The 20,711-nt window shown below is 37.5% G+C and overlaps 1 protein-coding gene across 8 annotated transcripts in view; it reads left to right on the plus strand.

The window, feature by feature from the left end:
- Positions 1–20,711, plus strand: part of UBR2 (ubiquitin protein ligase E3 component n-recognin 2) — a 119,730-nt gene that overhangs the window by 91,118 nt on the left and 7,901 nt on the right. For 4 of the 8 annotated variants that reach the window (XM_073904984.1, XM_025890495.2, XM_025890494.2 and 1 more), the window contains 14 exons: positions 457–656; positions 2,654–2,747; positions 3,418–3,579; positions 5,068–5,171; positions 5,871–5,949; positions 8,298–8,446; positions 8,817–8,872; positions 12,049–12,145; positions 12,393–12,460; positions 13,743–13,878; positions 14,532–14,622; positions 15,686–15,816; positions 17,208–17,316; positions 19,152–19,208. In XM_073904984.1, coding sequence (XP_073761085.1) covers positions 457–656; positions 2,654–2,747; positions 3,418–3,579; positions 5,068–5,171; positions 5,871–5,949; positions 8,298–8,446; positions 8,817–8,872; positions 12,049–12,145; positions 12,393–12,460; positions 13,743–13,878; positions 14,532–14,622; positions 15,686–15,816; positions 17,208–17,316; positions 19,152–19,208 — 1,533 coding nt within the window. Of the gene's footprint in view, positions 1–456; positions 657–2,653; positions 2,748–3,417; positions 3,580–5,067; positions 5,172–5,870; positions 5,950–8,297; positions 8,447–8,816; positions 8,873–12,048; positions 12,146–12,392; positions 12,461–13,742; positions 13,879–14,531; positions 14,623–15,685; positions 15,817–17,207; positions 17,317–17,741; positions 17,957–19,151; positions 19,209–20,711 lie in introns of those variants that run through there. The other 4 variants (XR_012381908.1, XM_025890497.2, XM_073904983.1 and 1 more) reach the window with 4 other exon arrangements.

The raw sequence follows: 20,711 nt of genomic DNA on the forward strand, positions 1-20,711 counted from the left end.
GGACTCGATCCCGGGACTCCAGGATCATGACCTGAGCCGAAGGCAGTCGCTTAACCAACTGAGCCACCCAGGCGCCCAAGCATCTAACTCTTGATTTTGGCTCAGATCATGATCTCAGGGTCGTGAGATCCAGCCTTGTGTCAGGCTCCGTGCTCAGTGGGGAGTCTGCTTGAGATTCTCTCCCGCTCACTCACTTGCTCTCTCTTTTTCAAATAAATAAATAAATAAATCTTAAAAAAGAATGAGTGCACTAGGCTCAGTTACCTGAGTGTTTGGCTTCTGTGTTGCATATTGGATTGCTGTGAGGATTACAGGAGATGGTTTGATATATATGAATGCCAGTTCAGATCATCAAAACCACATGTGTTGAATATGTACATACCTAAAGTCTGCTGTTTTATGATTAAATGGAAACTTCTTAGGCTCATTAATAAAACTTGCACCCTTTTATTGCAGCCCTGTGGTTTCAGATATGGCACTTACAGCATTGGGCCCAGCACAAACTCAGGTCCCTGAACAGAGACAGTTTGTTACCTGTATATTGTGTCAAGAGGAGCAAGAGGTGAAGGTGGAGAGCAAGGCAATGGTTCTGGCAGCATTTGTTCAAAGATCAACTGTATTATCAAAAAACAGGAGTAAATTCATTCAGGATCCAGGTAAGTCATAGCTAGATCCTCTCCTCCCTCTTAATGACTGTCACTCAGTGTGGCACGAAGTTTTATTAAGCTAATAATAACTCCAGAGGGTTGGTGGTATCTTAGGCAGCTATCTTAGACAGAATTTTCCAGTTGACAGATGTGGAAACACTCCAGAAAGTTAAGTATCAGTTATGAATTGAATTCAATAACTGGTAAATAACAGGGATTCAAAAGAAAGCTTTTCTTTGTGATAACAGCATTAACATACTTGATACCTAACAATCTTTCCCCTTCTTCGATACACTTGTAAAGTCCTAATAATTAGTTGGCACACTGAAATAATAATAATTTTGTCTCCTGGATAGATCCAAAGTGGGATCTCTTGGGAACAGTTGTGTGAGTTACCTATGTGAAAAGTAGTCCTTGAGCCAGATTCTGATACAAGGTAGTGACAATATCACTCATACGGTTTCCTGGAAAGCAGACTCTTAAAATAGAGATTACCGTGCAGGACATTTATTTGGGAGAGCCTTGGAATCAACTGTGGAATGGAGAGGAAGGGAGCAGGTTTGGGCAAAGGGAGAAGTTGAGCTTTAATGCAATCCTCCAAAGGCTTCATTGCACCCCATTGGAACTCTGGAGCTAGATGGCCCTTTGGAGGTGTCCTGCGTTAGAGCAAGGGGAATTGGGTCTTTAAACCCCAACACTGATCAGTGACTGGTTGTGGGCCACCCCTGCAAAGATGTGTGACTTTGAGCGAAGCAGTTGCCACTTGAAGAATATCGGTGAAGTGCCCTCTTCCAGCTGCTAAGGAGAGGGAGTGAATCATTATTCCTCCAGGGGCATCTAAGCTGCACATTATTGTTTCCACCACAGACACTTTAATATCTCTACTCTTAAGACTTGTTTATATGTGCATATGCCTCAACAATTCCATTAAACTTCTTGAGAGTGGGAACTGTGTCTTAATTTCCAAAGCACTTATTTAGCAAGTACCTTTTACATCGTAGAATTGAAAACCCACTGGTAGGATAGCCTTTTCTCCATAAGGAAAGTCTTCACAGTGTGGCTGTCAAGCACCTAGTTGAGAAAGATTGGTCTGCTTCATCTTAAAAAATGATCATTTGAACTCAGCATTTTATAGATTTCATTCCAGGCCAAAGATTAAAGTTACCAATTTTATTTAGTTATTTTGGCCATAAGAAGGTTTTCCAAATGCTTTCACAGCTTATGTCTGGAAAGATTTTCTTTATGCTATGACACTTGCACTGTTGTAGTATATAAAGCAAATTGAAACGAGTAATTCCTTAGAAAATGTTATGAATTTCTAAGATCATACTAATTTATGTAGAGAATTCAAAAAATTCTGAAAAGCCAAGCACCCATCTTAATTTGTCTTCATGTTTTCATCTCTTTTGAATATAAAAAATTAGCACCAGGACAGAAGACTGTCCAAATTAATTATTTTTTCCCATCTGGGCTGCTGTCCTGGACATTTTGCTCCCACTTTGGCTCTGGTACAGTGATTGTGACTGTCCTTTGCATGAGTGTCTTTAGGCAGAATCTTCTTTAGGGGGCACCCCATTATTGCCAAAACACCTTTTTTGTTGCAGATATTATGACCCAGCTCCCTAAAGTATTAAAGGCAGCCCCGTGAAGGATATCCCTCTTAACAAGTTTGGGGCTTTTGGAGGGAATGGTAGTCTCTCAGTGCCCTGAAAGCATGGAATGTTCAAAAGAGTAGATATACATAATACAGAATTCCAGTTTCAGTTAACAATTCAGGGATGTTTCATTTGCTCAGGATAATAAAAATTAGAGAGTCCTGCTTTCTGAATAATCCAGGGTCTTGCATAAATTACTGATATCTTGAAGGAATAAACTAGCCTTTCATTTCAAGTTTACAACCCCTTATCAAGGATTTCACAATTTAAAGTTGTACATTTATTATAGGAAGATTAAATGCTTGGTTTTTTGTTTTGTTTTGTTTTTTGTTTGTTTGTTTTGTAATGCAGAAAAATATGATCCATTATTCATGCACCCTGATCTGTCTTGCGGAACACACACTGGTAGCTGTGGGCACATTATGCATGCCCATTGTTGGCAAAGGTAATTTATATTCTTAATATTAGTCAAGAGAAGCTTATCCGAAGGTTCAAAATTAACTTTCTAAATAAAGGATATTTCATTCTAGAAAAAGAGAGAAAGAACTAGAGATGCTGAAGAAAAACCTGCGTATCACTTGCTAATAGCAATTAAAATTGAGCTGCTTTGTCATACATGTTAAAGGAGTAATTTAGAAACTTCATAGTATATCATATATATCTTTTAATGTGGGGATCTGTATTAGCTAACAAATTGAACAAAGAAAAAGATTTTTACGGTGGCATAAACCCTAGATGAGTGATGTCTTCCCAGGGTGTTCACTCTTGACTCTAAAGGTATTAGTACTTGCCTTGTTACTTCCTGAGATTGTCCTGGCTCCCCGATCTAAGATGGGATAACCTCAAATTTGTTCTACTTTGGTGCTTTCTCTTCTCCTGCAAAACCAACAAATCAATGCTATTATCTTAGCACTGTGCTTATTCAGTGATCATGCACTTCTGCTAGCAAATAGCCACTGACCCTGGGAAAGTGACAAGACAGCACTGGGACCAAGAAATGTGAAGATTTTAATTCTTGTATTGTGGAAACAAATTAGTTAAAACATTGAAGCTTGTGGCTCTCATTGAGAAAAATTACCGTTGTTTTTGATACCTCATGTTCTCTAATTGTAAAGGTATTTTGATTCCGTTCAAGCTAAAGAACAGCGAAGGCAACAGAGATTGCGCTTACATACCAGCTACGATGTGGAAAATGGAGAATTCCTTTGTCCCCTCTGCGAGTGCTTGAGTAATACTGTAATTCCTCTGCTGCTGCCTCCACGAAATATTTTTAACAGGTAAGTTTGGGCCCATAAAACCTTTGTATTTAAGCAGTAGTTTTCCTTTGAAGATAATGAGATGATAAACCAGAGAGGGAAGAAATCACTCTAGATAATCACATAATGTTTTCCAGTTACTTTTTTTCATGTAATCATTTCTTCTGGTAGACCTGTGAAATGCAATTTTGGTTCTTAGAAAGGAACAAGACAAAATTTAATAGTCTTGGTCATCTGTATACATTATAGAAGGTGTAAAATTCCTGTGTGTTTATGAAAACGATCTCCTTTAGTCCTAGGACTCTACTTTAAATATCTTCCTCATACTTTACAAGGTATGTTCAGTAAATTGATAGGGGGTGGAGGAGCTACTTAAACTGAATTTATTGAATATTCTAACAAATAGAATTTTTTACAATTTACTGGCTGGTAATACCCTCAGGGGTTGGGCCAAAAAAATGAAAATCTGTTATGTTTTTAAAATGGAAGATTTTTGTTATTTTTATGTTATTTCAAATTTCTAGGATGCTTCTAGTTAATAGAAGTATTGGACATTCTCGTTTCAAATATGAATTTGATACTGTTGCTATTCAAAGCTGGTTTTTATATCTCAGTTTAGAATTATGCTATCTACCTTACATGCACAAATACTAATTTAAGTTTTGTGAATATAAATCATCTATTAATTTTTGTGCTATTTGGATTCAACTCAAAGCAAAGTTCTTTTCTCTTCAGTTTTAGGAATTCAAACTATGGTGTCTTAGTTTATCCTACCACAAAATCTTCTTAAAACACTAGTAGATTTGAGTGTAAGCTCATGCTTTTTAATTATGATGACTTACATCTGCATTTGAACTGATAAATTAATCATTGTTAGATTAAGGACTCACTGCATATAAGAAGGAAAAAAAATTACCTTTGTTGTGTTTCACACATCACTTTTGTTTTTGTTTTTTTTTCCCATGAAGGTCAATTACATCATAGTCATGAAGAACACAGGTTTTTTTGGAGTCTGATATAACTGGGTTTGAATGCCAGATCTGTCCTTTTATGTAGTCTTAGTCAAGTTACATAGCTCTAAACCTCAGTCTCCTCATCTGTAAAATGGGGAAAATAATGTAACCTATTACATAAGAGTATTTTGAGGATTAAGTCTAGTACTGTAAAATGCTTTTACTGAGTGTCACATAATAATAAATCTTAGTGGTGGTGCTGTGATTGTTTAAGAAATATTAATATTTCTTAGAATTTTAATATTATTAAAACTCCAGTACTGTGAAAAAAGTGAAATTTTTAATAAATAATATTAGCCTCATAGTAACAAGTATCTTTTCATTTCCATTGGCAAATATCTATTATTTTTATAAGGTACCGGATTTTCCCCTAGCTTTTTTTTTTAATATTTGAAGTATGTTTAAATTACTATGCCCATGAGCATTTAGAGTCTTTTTGTATCTTAAACTAAGCAGCAGCAACAGAATACTAAACAGTCTCTGTCATCTTCTCTAGCAGGTTTAATATTTCAGACCAACCAAAACTGACTCAGTGGATTAGAACAATCTCTCAGCAAATAAAAGCATTACAGATTCTTAGGAAAGAAGAAAGTACTCCTAGTAAGTTCTCATAAGTTCATTTTTCCCCTAAAGTCTGAGATCGTTGGAAAATGTAGCTCCAGAAGAAGTTGTTTAAGACTATTTTAAAAGTGAAACCTCTCATTTTTAAAATTTGACTTACTCTAATTTTCTTTGTCTTAATGAACTAATTTTGACTTTACTACAGCATTCCTTATTCCTTGAAAAACATACAAGCTTATGTGAAGTTTATAATAAATACTTCTCACTTATTCCCCCATTTTATTGAAGAGCTTCTGGAGGTGGGGGAATGTAACTGAGTGTTGCAGAGCCAGCTTTAGTTTGTGGTGGGCTGACTCACTTTATTGTTGGCATTACCATAGACTCCTCAAGTTTCATAAATATGTACTGCCCTTAACAACCTCGCAGGAAAGCAGTCTGAGCAGAATTTTATCATTGGTTTTTATTAAAACAAAATAGCATACTCTCCTTACCTTCCCTAGCTGTGTTCTAGTGGCTATACTATTAGGAAAAGCGTAGTTGACTGCAAAAGGTGCCTTGGTCAATCAGCAGTAGTATTTCTCATGCTTCGAATGTACGTTAGGACAGTTATAAATGGGAATCTTTCCTGTAATTTTTTAATTTCTTTGACCTACCTGTATTTAGAATGAAATTTATGACTGAAATTTACAGAACTACTGTAGACTGATGAATAATAATATAAAATGCTTATTTCTTTAGATACTGCTTCTTCAAAGAATTCAGAAAATTTGCATGAATTGCAGCTCCCTGAAGGGTTTAGGCCTGATTTTCATCCTAAGTGAGTATATTATTTGATTTCTTTCAAACTTGTTCCACTTGAAATGAAAAATGAGGTGGTTAGAATGTGATTTGTCAAACTAGGGAGCAAAATATTATAAGACATTGATCTTGAAATCTGAGGTTTAAGGATTACATGATGATATTTATTGTGGGTGTATTGATAAAAACCAAAGAACCATGTGACATGCTTTACTCTCATCAACCTCTCCTAGTCTGCATTGCTGACTCCCTGCTCTACCCTCACCTGGCTCTCCCCGGCAACAACTAATCAGTACATCTAATTCTAAACTCTTCAGCTTCCCCACCAAGTCCTGTGCTTTCCTTCCGACTTTCATATTTCTGGCGATGGCTCCACCAGTGTCTTCGTAATTCAGGATCAAAACCAGAATATTTTCAGCCCTGTTTTAAGTAAATTAATTATAAAGTATAGTATAGATTGTAGAGCCAAACTGCAACTGCTTGATTCAGTCCCCAGCACCACTACTTACTAGCTGTGCTACCTTTTTCCAATTACTTGACCTCTGTGTACCTCAGTTTCCTCATCTGTAAAGTGAGAGTACTGATATTTACATTGTCAGTGTTGTGAAGATAAAGTGACATGACGTATGTAAAGCCACTTGGATGCCATGCTTGGCATGTACTAAGTAACTCAAGAAAAATCTCGGTCCTTTGCCTCCCACATGCCCTATCTCCCTCCTCATGGAGGAGTCCTATGATACTGTTTTATTTCTTCTGCCATTTCCATATATCTAATTAAAATGCTTAGTTGACTGTCTCTTGATTTATCATTTTTAAACCATTCTCTTTCTGTTGACTGGTAATTTAAAATTCAACCCTTAACCTCTGCCCTATCCACTGCTCCTCACCAGTGTCCAAGTAATTTCAGTTTTTAGTTAAATTGGTTGACAATTTTTACATTATGATTGTCTCTACTGATAGAAGTTATATGTTATGATTTTATTTCCTTATATAATTTTATCTTTTTGGTGGTTGATAATCACCTTATATCTTTCATGTACTTGGTTTTCTATGTGTGTATTACTTCCCCCCACAGACACCCATGGGGTAATAGATCTGTCAGATGTCTAGCAGTAGCTTTTCTTAAAGCGCTCAGATACATCAGATGATCTGTTCTGGAACCCCCCCCCCCTCCAGCAACCTGTGTCCTCCTGTACTGATCAGGACAAGGCACAGTTGTCACCCCGAGACTTCCCCTGGCTATACCCCTCATATTTCCATGCATCGCATTTTGTGCTCTTTCTTGATTTACTCCCTTGTTTTGCACAGGTGCACCCTTCAGCAGATTCCTAAGAAAGGGTGCCTGGGTGTTAAATTTTCATATCTGAAAATATTTATTCATTGGTTTGGTTGATGGCTTGGGTATAGAATTGTAGGTTAGAAGAAGTTTTTCATCTAGATTTTGAAAGTAGCATCTGTTGAGAAATTAACTCTATTCTGATTCCTATTCCTTTGTAGCTATTACTTCTGGAAACTGTTGGGATCTTCCCTTTAATTCCCAGTGTTCTAAAAATTTCTCTATAATGTTCCTTGGTATATGGATCTTTTCCTCATCCATTTTGCTACATTTTCAGTAGACTCTTTGAAGATTCATGTCCTTCAGTTGTGAAAATTGTTTTCTGTTTCTTAGACAATCTTCTTTTGGTTTTTCTGTTCTTTGAGGTAGTCCTACTGTTAGCTCACTGTTGGCCCTCTTGGACTAATCCTCTAAATTTCTCACAAGTTTGCTGGTTTCTGTACTGTCTCTCTTTTCCCTGTATTCTTTGTTTTTGCCAGTTTGTTTGGGTTTATCTCTTTGATGTTTGATTCTTTCCTTAAATGTTTACCGTTCCTCGGGTGGCTATTCAAGAATAAGTCACTCAGAAGCTCCTTGGATACCTGGTGAGCAAGCTGGAGCTTGCTGACCTGTGAACTTCATGGGGAAATGATGAGGCCCCCACCGGTCTTTACTTGGGATCCCCAAATGCCAGTGTGTAAAATGGCTTCTTCCCCCAGAGGATTCTTCCCTGGAGAAACTAAAATCTATGGCAGTGGGTATACATTGCCAATGTTCTTAAGATGGAGAAAGAGGTCAGGGGTCCTTTGTTATGTAGGCTTCCACCAGATAGCTTGTTTTCAGCCTTGGGCCTCACCCCTGCCCACCAAAATAAAGTATAACTCTTCTCAGGCAGAGACAGTTTGCATGTCTTTAATTCCCACTTTGTACACTCTATTTTTAAATAGTTTCAGTGGTTCAATTCCAGCATAGCAAATGGCTGTTAAGAAACTGAACCATTTGATTAACACGAGCATATTGTTTTGAGCTAATTCTATACATGTTCACTTCAGGAACCCTTATTCTGAGAGCATAAAAGAAATGCTAACAACATTTGGAACTGCTACTTATAAGGTGGGACTAAAGGTTCATCCCAATGAGGAGGATCCCCGTGTGCCTATAATGTGTTGGGGTAGTTGTGCATACACCATCCAAAGCATAGGTAAGAGATTTACAGTTGTGTCTCTCTCTAAGTCACAAGCATGTGCTAACATGAATTATGTGTGGAAGCCTGTACTTAAATGAGATGTTTAAAGTGGCAATAATCTGGAGAAATAAAGACCTTGAAGCAGGAAGTATATACTGACAAAATATTAGATTGACAGTTTATAAATTAAGCACAGCAACAGAGAACTCATTTTGGTGGTGCTTATAGCTTCTTGTCAGTTGAGAGGATGTGTTTTCAATTTTACTTTTCATTCAGAGTTAATTCTTGTGAAATGACTTAAAGATTTCAAAACCTGACAGTATTGGGCTTTCAGATGTACATAATATCCAGTGTATTTATCATCTTAACCATTTTTAATCTGCAGAAAGAATTTTAAGTGATGAAGATAAACCATTATTTGGTCCTTTGCCTTGCAGACTGGTAAGTTGTCCGTTTACTCGGTTCACGGAATGGTGGAATAGAAATCCAGTGGTTCTTTTTTAATCTTAAAAACCTGAAATGGTTATGTAAGCATAGGTTCATCACTCCTTTCATAGTAAAGCCCATTTTCTGTAATGATAGTGAAGAAGTAATGTTTGTTTAATTTTTCATGATTTTGTTTTAAATAGGTTTGAGTTCTTCTCATCCAGAGATCCTGATTAAACACATGAAAAGTGGAAAAAAACTAAAAACAGTTCTTGTTCTTGAATTTTTAATGCTATAATTAGAAATATAAAACAACACATTTGACTACCTTTTATGAGCAATATGTAAATAAGTACAGATTAATGTCAAAACAGTACATTTACTACTGAGAAGAATGAAGAAGGAATATACAAAGCTTGCTAATTTTTACTGTGTAGTTAGTGTCAGTGTGATACACTGCCTGCTCTTCAAGTTGAAAATCATAAAAGTGCGCTTAAGAGCAAAATCATGTAATTTTACTCATGTAGAATCACATGGGGAGTTTAAAAAATGCCTGGGCTCTACATGGGTCAATTAAATTAGAGTCTTCTGGAGATAGGCCCCAGGCGTTAATATTTTTTAAAAAACTTCTTAGGTGGGGATGCCTGGGTGGCTCAGTTGGTTAAGCAGCTGCCTTTGGCTCAGGTCATGATCTCAGGGTCCTGGGATAGAGTCCAGCATCGGGCTCCCCACTCAGAAGGGAGCCTGCTTCTCCCTCTGCCTGCCGCTCCTCCTGCCTGTGCTCTCTAATAAAATCTTAAAAAAAAAAAAAAAATTCTTAGGTGCCAAGATTGACAACACAGATGTTAAGAGCCTAACCAGGAAACAACCAATATAGAGGATACAATTCAGTATGATCACTCAACAACTAGTTAATTTGTTGACTTTTGTTTTCACTGCAAACACTAGAGTCTCAGGACCCTTTTTTATGGTTTAAAGAAATAAGTTTGTGGGGGCGCCTGGGTAGCTCAGTCTTTAAGCGTCTGCTTCTGGCTCAGGTCATGGTCCCAGGGTCCTGGGATCGAGCCCCACGTCGAGCTCCCTGCTCCGTAGGAAGCCTGCTTCTCCCTCTCCCGCTCCCCCTGCTTGTGTTCCCTCTCTCGCTGTCTCTCTCTGCCAAATAAATAAATAAAAAATCTTTAAAAAAAATATATATATATAGTTTGTGTATCAGAGGTACTCAACTAGGGGTTGTGCATTAAAATCCTCTTTGGAACTTTTTAAAAATAGAAATAACCTAAACCACTTTGGACTTGGAATATGTGGAAGTAAACCTGGTATTAAAACTGTCCTGAATTGTGTCTTTATAGTAAATCAGCAGAATGGTAGTTCTTAACTATAAGATATATGATATAATGTTAAAATATATCAGAGTTGACTGTGATTTTTTTTGCTACAGTAAATAAGAGTTGGTAATTTGTTGATTATTAAAAAGACAATCTGTGTACCCATCCAGTTGGTCAGCCGACTTTGTTGAACTCCTTCTCCTGTATATTTGTCCCATCCCTTTCATTCGTTCTCCTACTTGTTTGATTCATATCATTTCTTGCCTAGATTATTATAGCAGTCTCTACCCTGAATCTTTTTCCTAATACAATATCAAAGGGTTCCTCCAAAAAGTAACAGTGACTATATCTCTTAAACCTTTTTTTTTTTTTAAGTTTATTTGTTTAAGTAATCTCTGTACCCAGCGTGGGGCTCAAACTGAAAACTCCAGGATCAAGAGTTGCATACTGTACCGACTGAGCCAGCCAGGCGCCCCTGTCTCTTAAACTTCTTAACTTGTTTCTCCATCATCACCTCCTGCCAATCCCCACATCCATGGTCCAAGCTGGCAGAACCATTGCCAGTGCCCAAATGCTAATTCCCAGGCCTTCCTCTCTGTTAGAGTGCCCCGAACAGACTCCTCTTTATGATGGCTCTTCAAGCTTTGCTTTCCCTGGGAAACCTCTGAGCCATGCCCTATGAGTGGGCTATCCCTTGTCTGTGATACTGCCTCCTTCAGTTGTCTCCTCCCCCTTTTCTTCCCCTCCCTCTCTGCTCACCCCAATCCCCCATCCCTCTGCCCTCCAGCCAGGACTGTGAGCTTCTTGAGTGCAGGAGAAGTGGGGTGAGTTTTCATTTTAAGATCTTCAAAACCATATATTAGTAGTCCTCAATATCTAGTGAACCAAACAACGTTACAGAAGATTTGGAAAATAGAGAATTAAGCAGAAAGAAAAAACTCATCAGTTCACCACCTATTTTTTTTTTCATTAGCATGTTAAAACTTGATGACAGTTGATATTTACATGTAGTTTTGTTCCTGCTATATTCTTCACTTTACATCAAGATTTTTCTCATTGTTGCTACATAGTCCCCATAATAATTTTGATGGCTGCAGACACCCTGATTTGTTACATCCATCTTCTTGCGCATAGTTTCCCCAGTATTTGGAGGATTTCCCACATTTTAGAGCATCTCTTTAGAATAAATATAAAGAAATACTGCATCACCTTCTTGGGAGTCTTGGTTGTTTACAATTTGTCTTGATGCATGTATCTTTTTCCATAGCGAACCAGCAGCTTGGTTGCAAGGAGATAGCTTTGGTTTATTCTGCATACAATTAGATATTCTTCATTCCATTCATTCCATGTTAGAGAAATGTCATTACAGATGACAGATTCACTTCCAATACCACCTAGAAAGATCCAAGAAAGATATCATATGCATCCAGCTTTGCTTTGACTAGCTGTGCTTTGAATTAGGATTCCTGAAAGGACAGAACTACAGTTGACCCTTGAACAACATGGGTTTGAACTGAACGGGTTCACTTATACATGGGGTGTGTGTGTGTGTGTGTACAGTGCCATAAATGTGCTTTCTCTTCCCCATGATTTTCTTACTATTTTCTTTTTTCTAGCTTCTTTTATTGTAAGAATACAGTGTATAATATATATACAAAAATGTGTTAATCAACTGTTTATGTCATCAGTAAGGCTTCTAGTCAGCAATAGGCTATTAAATTTTGGAGGAGTGAAAAGTTATATGCAGATTTTCAACTGTGGGCAGGGAGGGCCTCGACTCCCCCAACCCCCATGTTGTTCAAGGATCAGATAAACCTTTTACATAAGCTGGCTTCTTTGTTCATTGCATCAATCTCTTTATTTCAGGATGACTGTCTTAGGTCACTAACAAGATTTGCTGCAGCACATTGGACAGTGGCATCACTTTCAGTGGTACAAGGACACTTTTGTAAACTTTTTGCATGTGAGTATGAACACTTGTACCGTATATGGTAATTTCTCATCTTCTGTGATTTTGTTCTTAGTGGTGCAACTTCTCTCCATTAGGAAAAATATTTTGGTAATACTGTTTATGTGCAGGTTCTAGCTTAAAAATTAGCATGTATCTTGCAGAAAAATACATTTAAACTAGGGTATATGCATTTTTAAAATAATTTAATATTTATGTTGGCATATGAGATGTGCTAATGCATTTTTCTTTAACTATTTAGCATTGGTGCCAGATGACAACCATGGAGACCTTCCATGCATATTAGATATTGACATGTTTCATTTGTTGGTGAGTATCTTGTGATTTGTGTTTGAAATTCTTTTTATCTTACTATATCTATATCTAATAGCTATCTTAGACTTGGTGAGTGTAAAGGCAAACAGGAGGAGTTGTCATCTATTCTTAATACTTTTGAGTATAATTCTTTTCCCAGGAGCCTCAAAAAAGAAAATGTTAAGGAATATAGTTGAGAGGCTTGACCTCTCTTATTTTACTTTGTGACTGAGGTCAGTAATTTAGCCTCTTTACATTTTTTACCCATAAAGAAATAGAAATAACACTAGTAATATAAGGGCTGCTGCTGACCCATACAGTGCTTTGGGACAGATAAACCCTATGGTCACATTACTTAGCAACAGACAGCCCTTTTCTGTGATTTAAGGAAAAGTGGTCTTCTGAGCAGGTGCATTCTAGTGCCAGGACACAGCACTGGCCAGGCAGTGGGTGGCTAACCTTCAGCCCCACATCAGCTGGGTCCCCTTACACGGGACAGTGAGGGCACCATCACACATAGCAATCCCACGTGCTGTCCCCTTAACCTCTTTGGGCATCGGGTTCTGAACCTTTAAGTTGGTTAGTCCCTATCCTATATGATTGTGTCAGAATTCAGTGGAACAAGCGGTGTAAAGAGCTTAGAGCACCATGTCCCTAGTAAATGTTAGCCATTGTTACTGATTCTGGGACTCGTGTAAAGACCACCACCACTAGCCCCACTGGATAGGCAGCAGGAGGCTCACAGGCAAGCTAGCATTTATTGTGCACCTGACTGCTTTCACATCCATTCTCAGTTAGCCCTTATATCCTTACTACTCTGAGGTATGAAAAACATTATATATATATATATATATATATATATATATATATATATAAAATTAGGTCTAGTTTACCAGCAAGAAAACTGAGGCTCAAAGGTGTTAACTTGTCTAAAAAGCCCATAAAAGGAACTGGGATTCATATCTAGATTTTTGTGTGTCCAGAATCCATGGTTTTTTTTTTTTCCACTGCTCACTCCCTAGGAAGATTTCAAGTGTTATCTTTATTATTACTAACAATAAGATGTATTGAGGAATCACTGGACATAGGAAATGATAGTACTTATGCAGACTCTTATTAGGCCACAAGTCATTTCACTAAGCCAATCCCTGTGGAATTTCTAGCATGTGCCCTTTAAGAACAAAGATTTCTGAAGGGGAGAGGCTGAGCTCAGAAGGGGATCATGTTAAGAAACTGGAAATGTCTTCAGCTGTGGAAGGAAAGGTGACCTGTCTGACCCTTGGCATTTGGTATCTAGGTGGGCTTGGTGCTCGCTTTCCCTGCGTTGCAGTGTCATGATTTTTCTGGGATCAGCCTTGGCACTGGAGACCTTCACGTTTTCCATCTGGTTACTATGGCACATATCGTACAGATCTTACTTACCTCATGTACAGGTAACTCCTTTTTTTTTTTTAGCTTTTTGAAGGGCGAAGTACTTGAGTTTTCTGTTTTAAAAAAAAAAAGTAAGAGATGGGACACCTGGGTGGCTCAGTTGGTTCAGCGTCTGCCTTTGGCTCAGGTCATGATCCCAGGGTCCTGGGATCCAGCCCTACATCAGGCTTCTTGCTCAGAGGGGAGTCTGTTTCTCCCTCTGCCTACCATTCCCCCTGCTTGTGCTCTCTCTCTCTCTCTAATAAATAAAATCTTAAAAAAAAAAAAAGAGGAAGAGGGGCCTAGACAAGAATAATGCATAAATTATAATTAGGCCACTTTTTTTTTCTGTTTATCCTCATGTGGAAAGTTTTGAAACCAATTTCTTCTAGTAAAATCCCCTAGCAATGTGAATGTTTTTACTTATTTTTTATTTCATAAGTTCAGTAATAGTTGAGTACCATAGAATGTATGTATATTTAGCTGATTTTCTCAAAGCCTGCTGGCTTCTTGTTATGATGGAGATTGACACTGTGCTCACAGCTGGGGGTTAAAGTTCTTTGTATTTTGTGGGGATATTTTCAGATATGTGCAAATATAGGAATCTATTTGAGCACTTAAATGATGTGGTCATCCATAAGCAAATATGGGGTACTAATATTTCCACATCTTTCAGAAGAGAATGGCATGGATCAAGAAAATCCTGCTGGTGAAGAAGAATTAGCAGTTCTTGCTTTGTATAAAACACTTCAGCAGTATACAGGAAGGTGAGATCATAATCTTTACATCATCACAGTTCCCCGAATATTAGTGGGTGATAGTATGAGAAAGGAATTCTTTTGTTGAAAAAGGGAAATTGCTGCCTGTTGACATGTTTAAAAGAGAAGATAAGGGAGTGATCTGCAGGACTCCTTTAATTTTAATATACTAACATGATTGGAAATCTCTGAGAAAGGAGTAATATATGGAGCTTCCCATGTGTATTTGGCCATGGAGCCTTTATTTTGCTCAGAGGATTTGTCATGGACTAGTGAAAATATGGAACTTACTTTGAAAAGTACTATTCTAAAATATATGTTGTCTCACTAGGAATTTTAAAATGCAAATTAAGTCAGCATAATATATTTTTAAGGTAATATCCAGGACTGGATGGATGGAGTGCAAGGAAATTATTAGAATTCACATATTGTTGGAGTCATTTGGATTTGGTACAGCAGTTTCACTTGTTTTTTTAACAGTGTATGTCAAAAACCATAATGTTTATTCTTTGAGTTATCCCATTTCTGACAATGCATGCTAATAAAATAATTCAACATATAGAAAAACCTATTGGCATAAAGATGTACCCTGTGATATTGTTTATATTAGCAAAGAATTTAAAGCAGTCGCAGTGTTTACTTACAGGGGAATAATTTGCTGAATTGTGATTGATGTATTCCAGAAATTACAATTCTGATAAAAATTATATTTTATGATGTTCTGAAAAACAATTTTATATTTCATATGTTAGAACTATAACTATGTAAGACATAGATAAGTGTGAAATAGAAATAGCTAGAATAGTAGTGCTGATAAAAATTTCTAGAATAGTGGGAGTTTTTTATTTTCCAAATTTTCTCTTTATATAGCTATATTACTTTTATATATTTTAATAACAGCATTGATGGCTGTAGCACCATTTATGCCTGACATCCCATAATGGTGCCACCCACTCCTTTTAAGCCTCGTGCCACTAATTCCAAATAGCAGTTGTCCCTGTTTTCACGCTGTGCTATACCTAGAATGACCTTTCCTCATTAGGTTTTCCAATTATCATTTTTCTCTTTTTAGTTCCTTGAAAGAAACGCCATCTGGCTGGCATCTGTGGAGGAATGTCAGAAATGGAATCATGCCTTTCCTGAAGTGTTCTGCTTTGTTTTTTCACTATTTAAATGGAGTTCCCTCCCCACCTGAAATTCAAGGTAATTTCTGATTTCTTTCAAAATGTAGGAAATGTATGTAGTCTTTCACTCCAGCAGTTTATAATTAAAGTGACTTGCAAAAATGAAAGCTTAGGGGGCACCTGGTTGGCTCAGTCGGTTAAGCATCCAACTTTGCATTTTGACTTAGGTCATGATCTCAGTGTCATGAGATCAAACCCTGTGTCGGGCTTCATGCTGGGTGTGGAGCCAGCTTAAGATTCTCTCCCTCTCTCTCTGTCCCTCCGCCCCCAACTTGGGCACACACCCCCCCCCAAAAAAAAGAAAACTTAGAACATAGCTAATTGACTGTGGTGATGTACACAATTACAGAATAAAAATGCATATTTATGTATATATGTCTGATTTTATTTGGCTCTCAGGAAATGTACTGCTTTTATGTACAAAAACATACTAGGTTTACTTTAAGAGTTAGAATGATCAGTTATATGTTATTCATAAACTAGGTTCTTCAGATAATAAAAGGTGAAAACTCACAATGTCAGTTAACTTGAAATGTGTGGCATTAATGTTCAGAATACCAATAATTGCATATATGATTTTAATGTAGGAATTCGTTTGCTATTTAACAGTTATTTTCTATGTTCTGTTTCAATTCATTTCATAAAAGTGTAGTATCAAGGCAGACTTAAAGTTTACTGTCTCTGTACCCCATAGTGACTGGCACAGGGCAACGGGTGCCCACAGGTGAGATTGCCCTCTCAGTCTGTTGACTGGCACCTTCATTCAGCTAATAGTCTAGACTTCCTAATCATTTGCAGTGATGAGTAAGGGTAGTGCTTAAATCCATCTTTCATGATAAAATCATCTATTTCTGTACTGCTTTATCCTTTTCCAGAGCACCCATATGTTATTTTTGTCATTTATTTGTTCACACATAGCCCCAGTGAAGTAGATTGGGCTGGTACACCATTTTTCAAATGGTAAAACTGAGACACAAAGCAATTGTGACCAGTTTGGTGTGGGAGCTGCCTGGTTCTGCTCTCAGTTGTGCCATTTTCTGTGGACCCCTTCCACATGCTCTTTTGTGAACTTCCTACAAATTACATATCGGGGCGCCTGGGTGGCTCAGTCATTAAGCGTCTGCCTTCACCTCAGGTCATGATCCCAGGTCCTGGGATAGATCCCTGTGTCGGGCTCCCTGCTCTGCGGGGAGCCTGCTTCTCCCTCTCCCACTCCCACTGCTTGTGTTCCCTCTCTCTGTGTCTCTCTCTGTCAAATAAATAAATAAAATCTTTAAAAAAAAAAAAAGTTACATATCTAGTAAATCCAAACTCTTTCATCATGCTTTTAAAAGTTCTGCTATTACTTCCTCTCCTACAGGATGTACTCTTAGCTGTTACATGCATCACTCTTCTCTTCTCCGTTTGCAGTTTCTGGAACAAGCCATTTTGAACATTTGTGTAACTACCTTTCCCTGCCAAACAACCTCATTTGCCTTTTTCAAGAAAATAATGAGATAACAAAATTACTGATTGAAAGGTAATGATTATACTCTTTTCTTCCATTATATTGAATAGTTCTGTGGAAACAAACTTAGGTTTGTCACATATTATGTAATTTTTAGATAGTGAGCCTGGCAGAATTCAATCTGTGTAATTCATCCTATAAGGATTAGACCTTCTTAGTTAAGAATTTACCTTTGTGGCAAGGTTTTTGCCAAGCTAGTGAATAGCATAAGCAGATTTGCTTGGAAGGAATGTAGTGGTAGGAATGTTTATTTCCTCGTATTAACTTACTTGTTAAGGACTCTGTTCTGTAAATTTTTGGAACTGAAAAACCTTAAGGGTTATCTAGTCCAATACCGTCACTTTATATTTGAGAAAATTGAAGTCTAGAGAAAGTTATTTGTCAGTCATGTCAAGTTAGTGTGAGTTAAGATTAAAACTTGGCTCTTTTGCCCACAGAATGGGGGGAAATAATTGCAAATCATGTATCTGATAAGGGATTAATATTCAGAATGTATGAATATATGGCCAGAATTCTTACATCTCAACAAAAAAGCAACCATCCGTTTAAAAAGGAACAAAGGACTTCTCCAAAGAAGATACCCAGTGACCAATAAGCACGTGAAAACATGCTCACATCACTAGTCGTTAAGAAAACACAAATAAGAACCACGGTGAGATACTACTTCATACCTATTAGGATGGCTGTAATCAAAAGACAGACAATAATAACATATGTTGGTGAGGATGTCAAGATATTGAAATCCTTGTGCATTCTGGTAGGAACAGAAAATAGGGTAGTTGCTCTGGAAAATAGTATGGCAGTTCTTCAAAAACTTAAACATAGAATTATCATAAGATCCAGCAATTCAACTTCTAGGTATATATTGCAGAAGAATTGAAATCAGGGACTCAAATAGATACTTGTACAACCATGTTCATAGCAGCATTAGTCATAATAGCCAAAAGGTGGAGCAACCTAATTGTCCCAACAACAGATGAGTAGATAAACAATATGTAGTGTATACATACAATGACATACTATTCAGCCTTGAAAAGGAAGGAAGTTCTGACCCCTGCTACAACATGGATGAAGCTTGAAAACATGCTAAGTGAAAGAAGCCAGTCACAAAAGAATAAATATTATATGTTTCCGTTTACATGAGGTATCTAGTCAAATTCATAGAGACAGAAAATAGAATGATTGTCAGAGGCTGGGGGAAGTGAGGAATGGGTTAGTGTTTAACGAGTACAGAATTTCATTTGGGTAAGTTGAAAAAGTTCTGGAGATGGATAGGAGGGAGGGTTGCCTAACAGTGTGAATGTACTTAATGCCACAGAACTATACACTTAAAAATGGTTAAATGGGGGACGCCTGGGTGGCTCAGGTGGTTGAGTGCCTGCCTTTGGCTCAGGTCATGATCCCAGGGTCCCGGGGTCGAGCCCCGCCATTGGGCTTCCTGCTCGGCAGGAAGCCTGCTTCTCCCTCTCCTGCTCCCCCTGCTTGTGTTCACCTCTCTCTCTGTCTCTCTCTGTCAAATAAAAAAAAACTTAAAAAAACAAAAAAATTTTTTTATAATGAGTATTCTAGCTCTAAATAGTAAGATCTTGTCATTAATTCCTACTGGCTTTTCCAGAGTGTCCAAATTAGTGGGATAATAGTGTATGCTTTTAGGAAATCACAGGTCATATTCTTCTGATTTAAAAATTGTAGCAAAATATGTCTTCCTCCTTTTGATGTTATAAATATATTAAGCCAAGAAGATTTGTTTTTCTCTTACTGGATAGAGAAATAGAGAGGAAAAAATTCTATTCTAACCCTTCAAAAGTTAAGTTTTGTTGGTTTTTTTTTCTCCATTTACATTGAAGTTGGTGTCATAACATTGAAGTTAAAAGATATCTAGAAGGTGAAAGAGATGCTATAAGGTAAGTTAAAGATTATCAAAGATTTGGTTGGGCGGAGGGTAGGGAAGAAGTAGGATGTAAGTGTGCCATTCCTTTAAAATTGACTTCCCAGGCATTCAGTGATTCCAAGAGGAGGAACATCTTGCCTTCATACTTTTCTCTTAGTCTAACGATGAGAGTTTCTAAAAAATAAGCATTATGAATATAAGTATATATGTACATTATTCTTGGCAGAGGAGACAAATAACAAAATTATTTTATTTTGGAAAGTTTGCTTTTTAAAAATGTAGGTTCTTTACCAGATTTTTCTTAGCTCTGCTTTTTTCCTTTTATTATGGAAAAATTTAAACTATCCAAAAGTATGAAGAATCATATAAGGCTCCACGTTCCTGTTACTCAGTTTCAGTGATTATCAAATCATGGCCTTTTTTTTTCTTCTTCTTTTTGACATTAGCTCTATTCTGATTCCATAGGAAAGTATGCTATCCTGGTGATAACAGATGTGTTTCATTTGTTAAATCTCTCCTTGGTTCTACTAAATACATCATCCATAAAACTCAGAAGGCTAGAGGAGATTATCTGTTCTATTTATTTGATTTTATACACATCCTGTCCCAAATCTAGAAATGATAGCACCCTAATTGTATTAAGTTGAACCATATGAAATTCCAGTTAATTTAAGTCAGAAGTGGTTGAATATCACCAGTTTCATATGGTTCAACTCTGCAGTCGGAGAACTCATGTGGAACAGTAGTTCTATACTTGAGGTCTACATCAGAATAATTTTGGAAACTTTTAAAAAATACTCAGGCCTAGGGGTGCCTGACTGGCTCAGTCACTAGAACATGTGACTCTTAATCTTGGTGTTGTGAGTTTGGGCCCCTCATTAGGTATAGAGATTACTTAAAGATAAAAAAAATCTTAAGGGCGCCTGGGTGGCTCAGTCGTTAAGCGTCTGCCTTCGGGTCAGGTCATGATCCCAGGGTCCTGGGATCGAGCCCCGCATCAGGCTCCTTGCTCAGTGGGAAGCCTGCTTCTCCCTCTGCCTTCTCTGCCTACTTGTGTTCTCTCTCTGTCAAATAAATAAATAAAATCTCTAAAAAAAAAAAAAATCTTAAAAAACAAAACCCAGGACTTGCCTACCAAATCCTGTTTCTCACCTGGGTCGCTCAGTCAGTTAAGTGTCTTACTCTTGATTTCAGCTCAGGTCATGATCTCAGGGTGGTGAGATTGAGCCCCCGGGTTGGACTCACATGCTGGGCGTTGTAGCCTGCTTAGGATTCTCTTTCCCACTCCCTCTCTATCTTTAAAAAAAAAAAAGATCTGTCTTAGTCACTCCCCCTTGGCTGTGTGTCCCTGCCTCAGGGAAAGTAGGGGCAGGCCACATCACACAGCTCACGGTGGGCATGTGTGAGCACTGAGAACAGATCCTCACGTACCAGTTGAATTTGGATCTACATTTTATATGAATTAACTTGTCACAGAATCAACATGGCCTGGTGTCTCTAATTAAAGAAAATCTAT

Source organism: Callorhinus ursinus, unplaced genomic scaffold, assembly GCF_003265705.2.
Source record: "Callorhinus ursinus isolate GAN/ISIS: 27379988/994484 unplaced genomic scaffold, GSC_fseal_2.0 scaffold22, whole genome shotgun sequence".
NCBI classification, from domain to species: domain Eukaryota; kingdom Metazoa; phylum Chordata; class Mammalia; order Carnivora; family Otariidae; genus Callorhinus; species Callorhinus ursinus.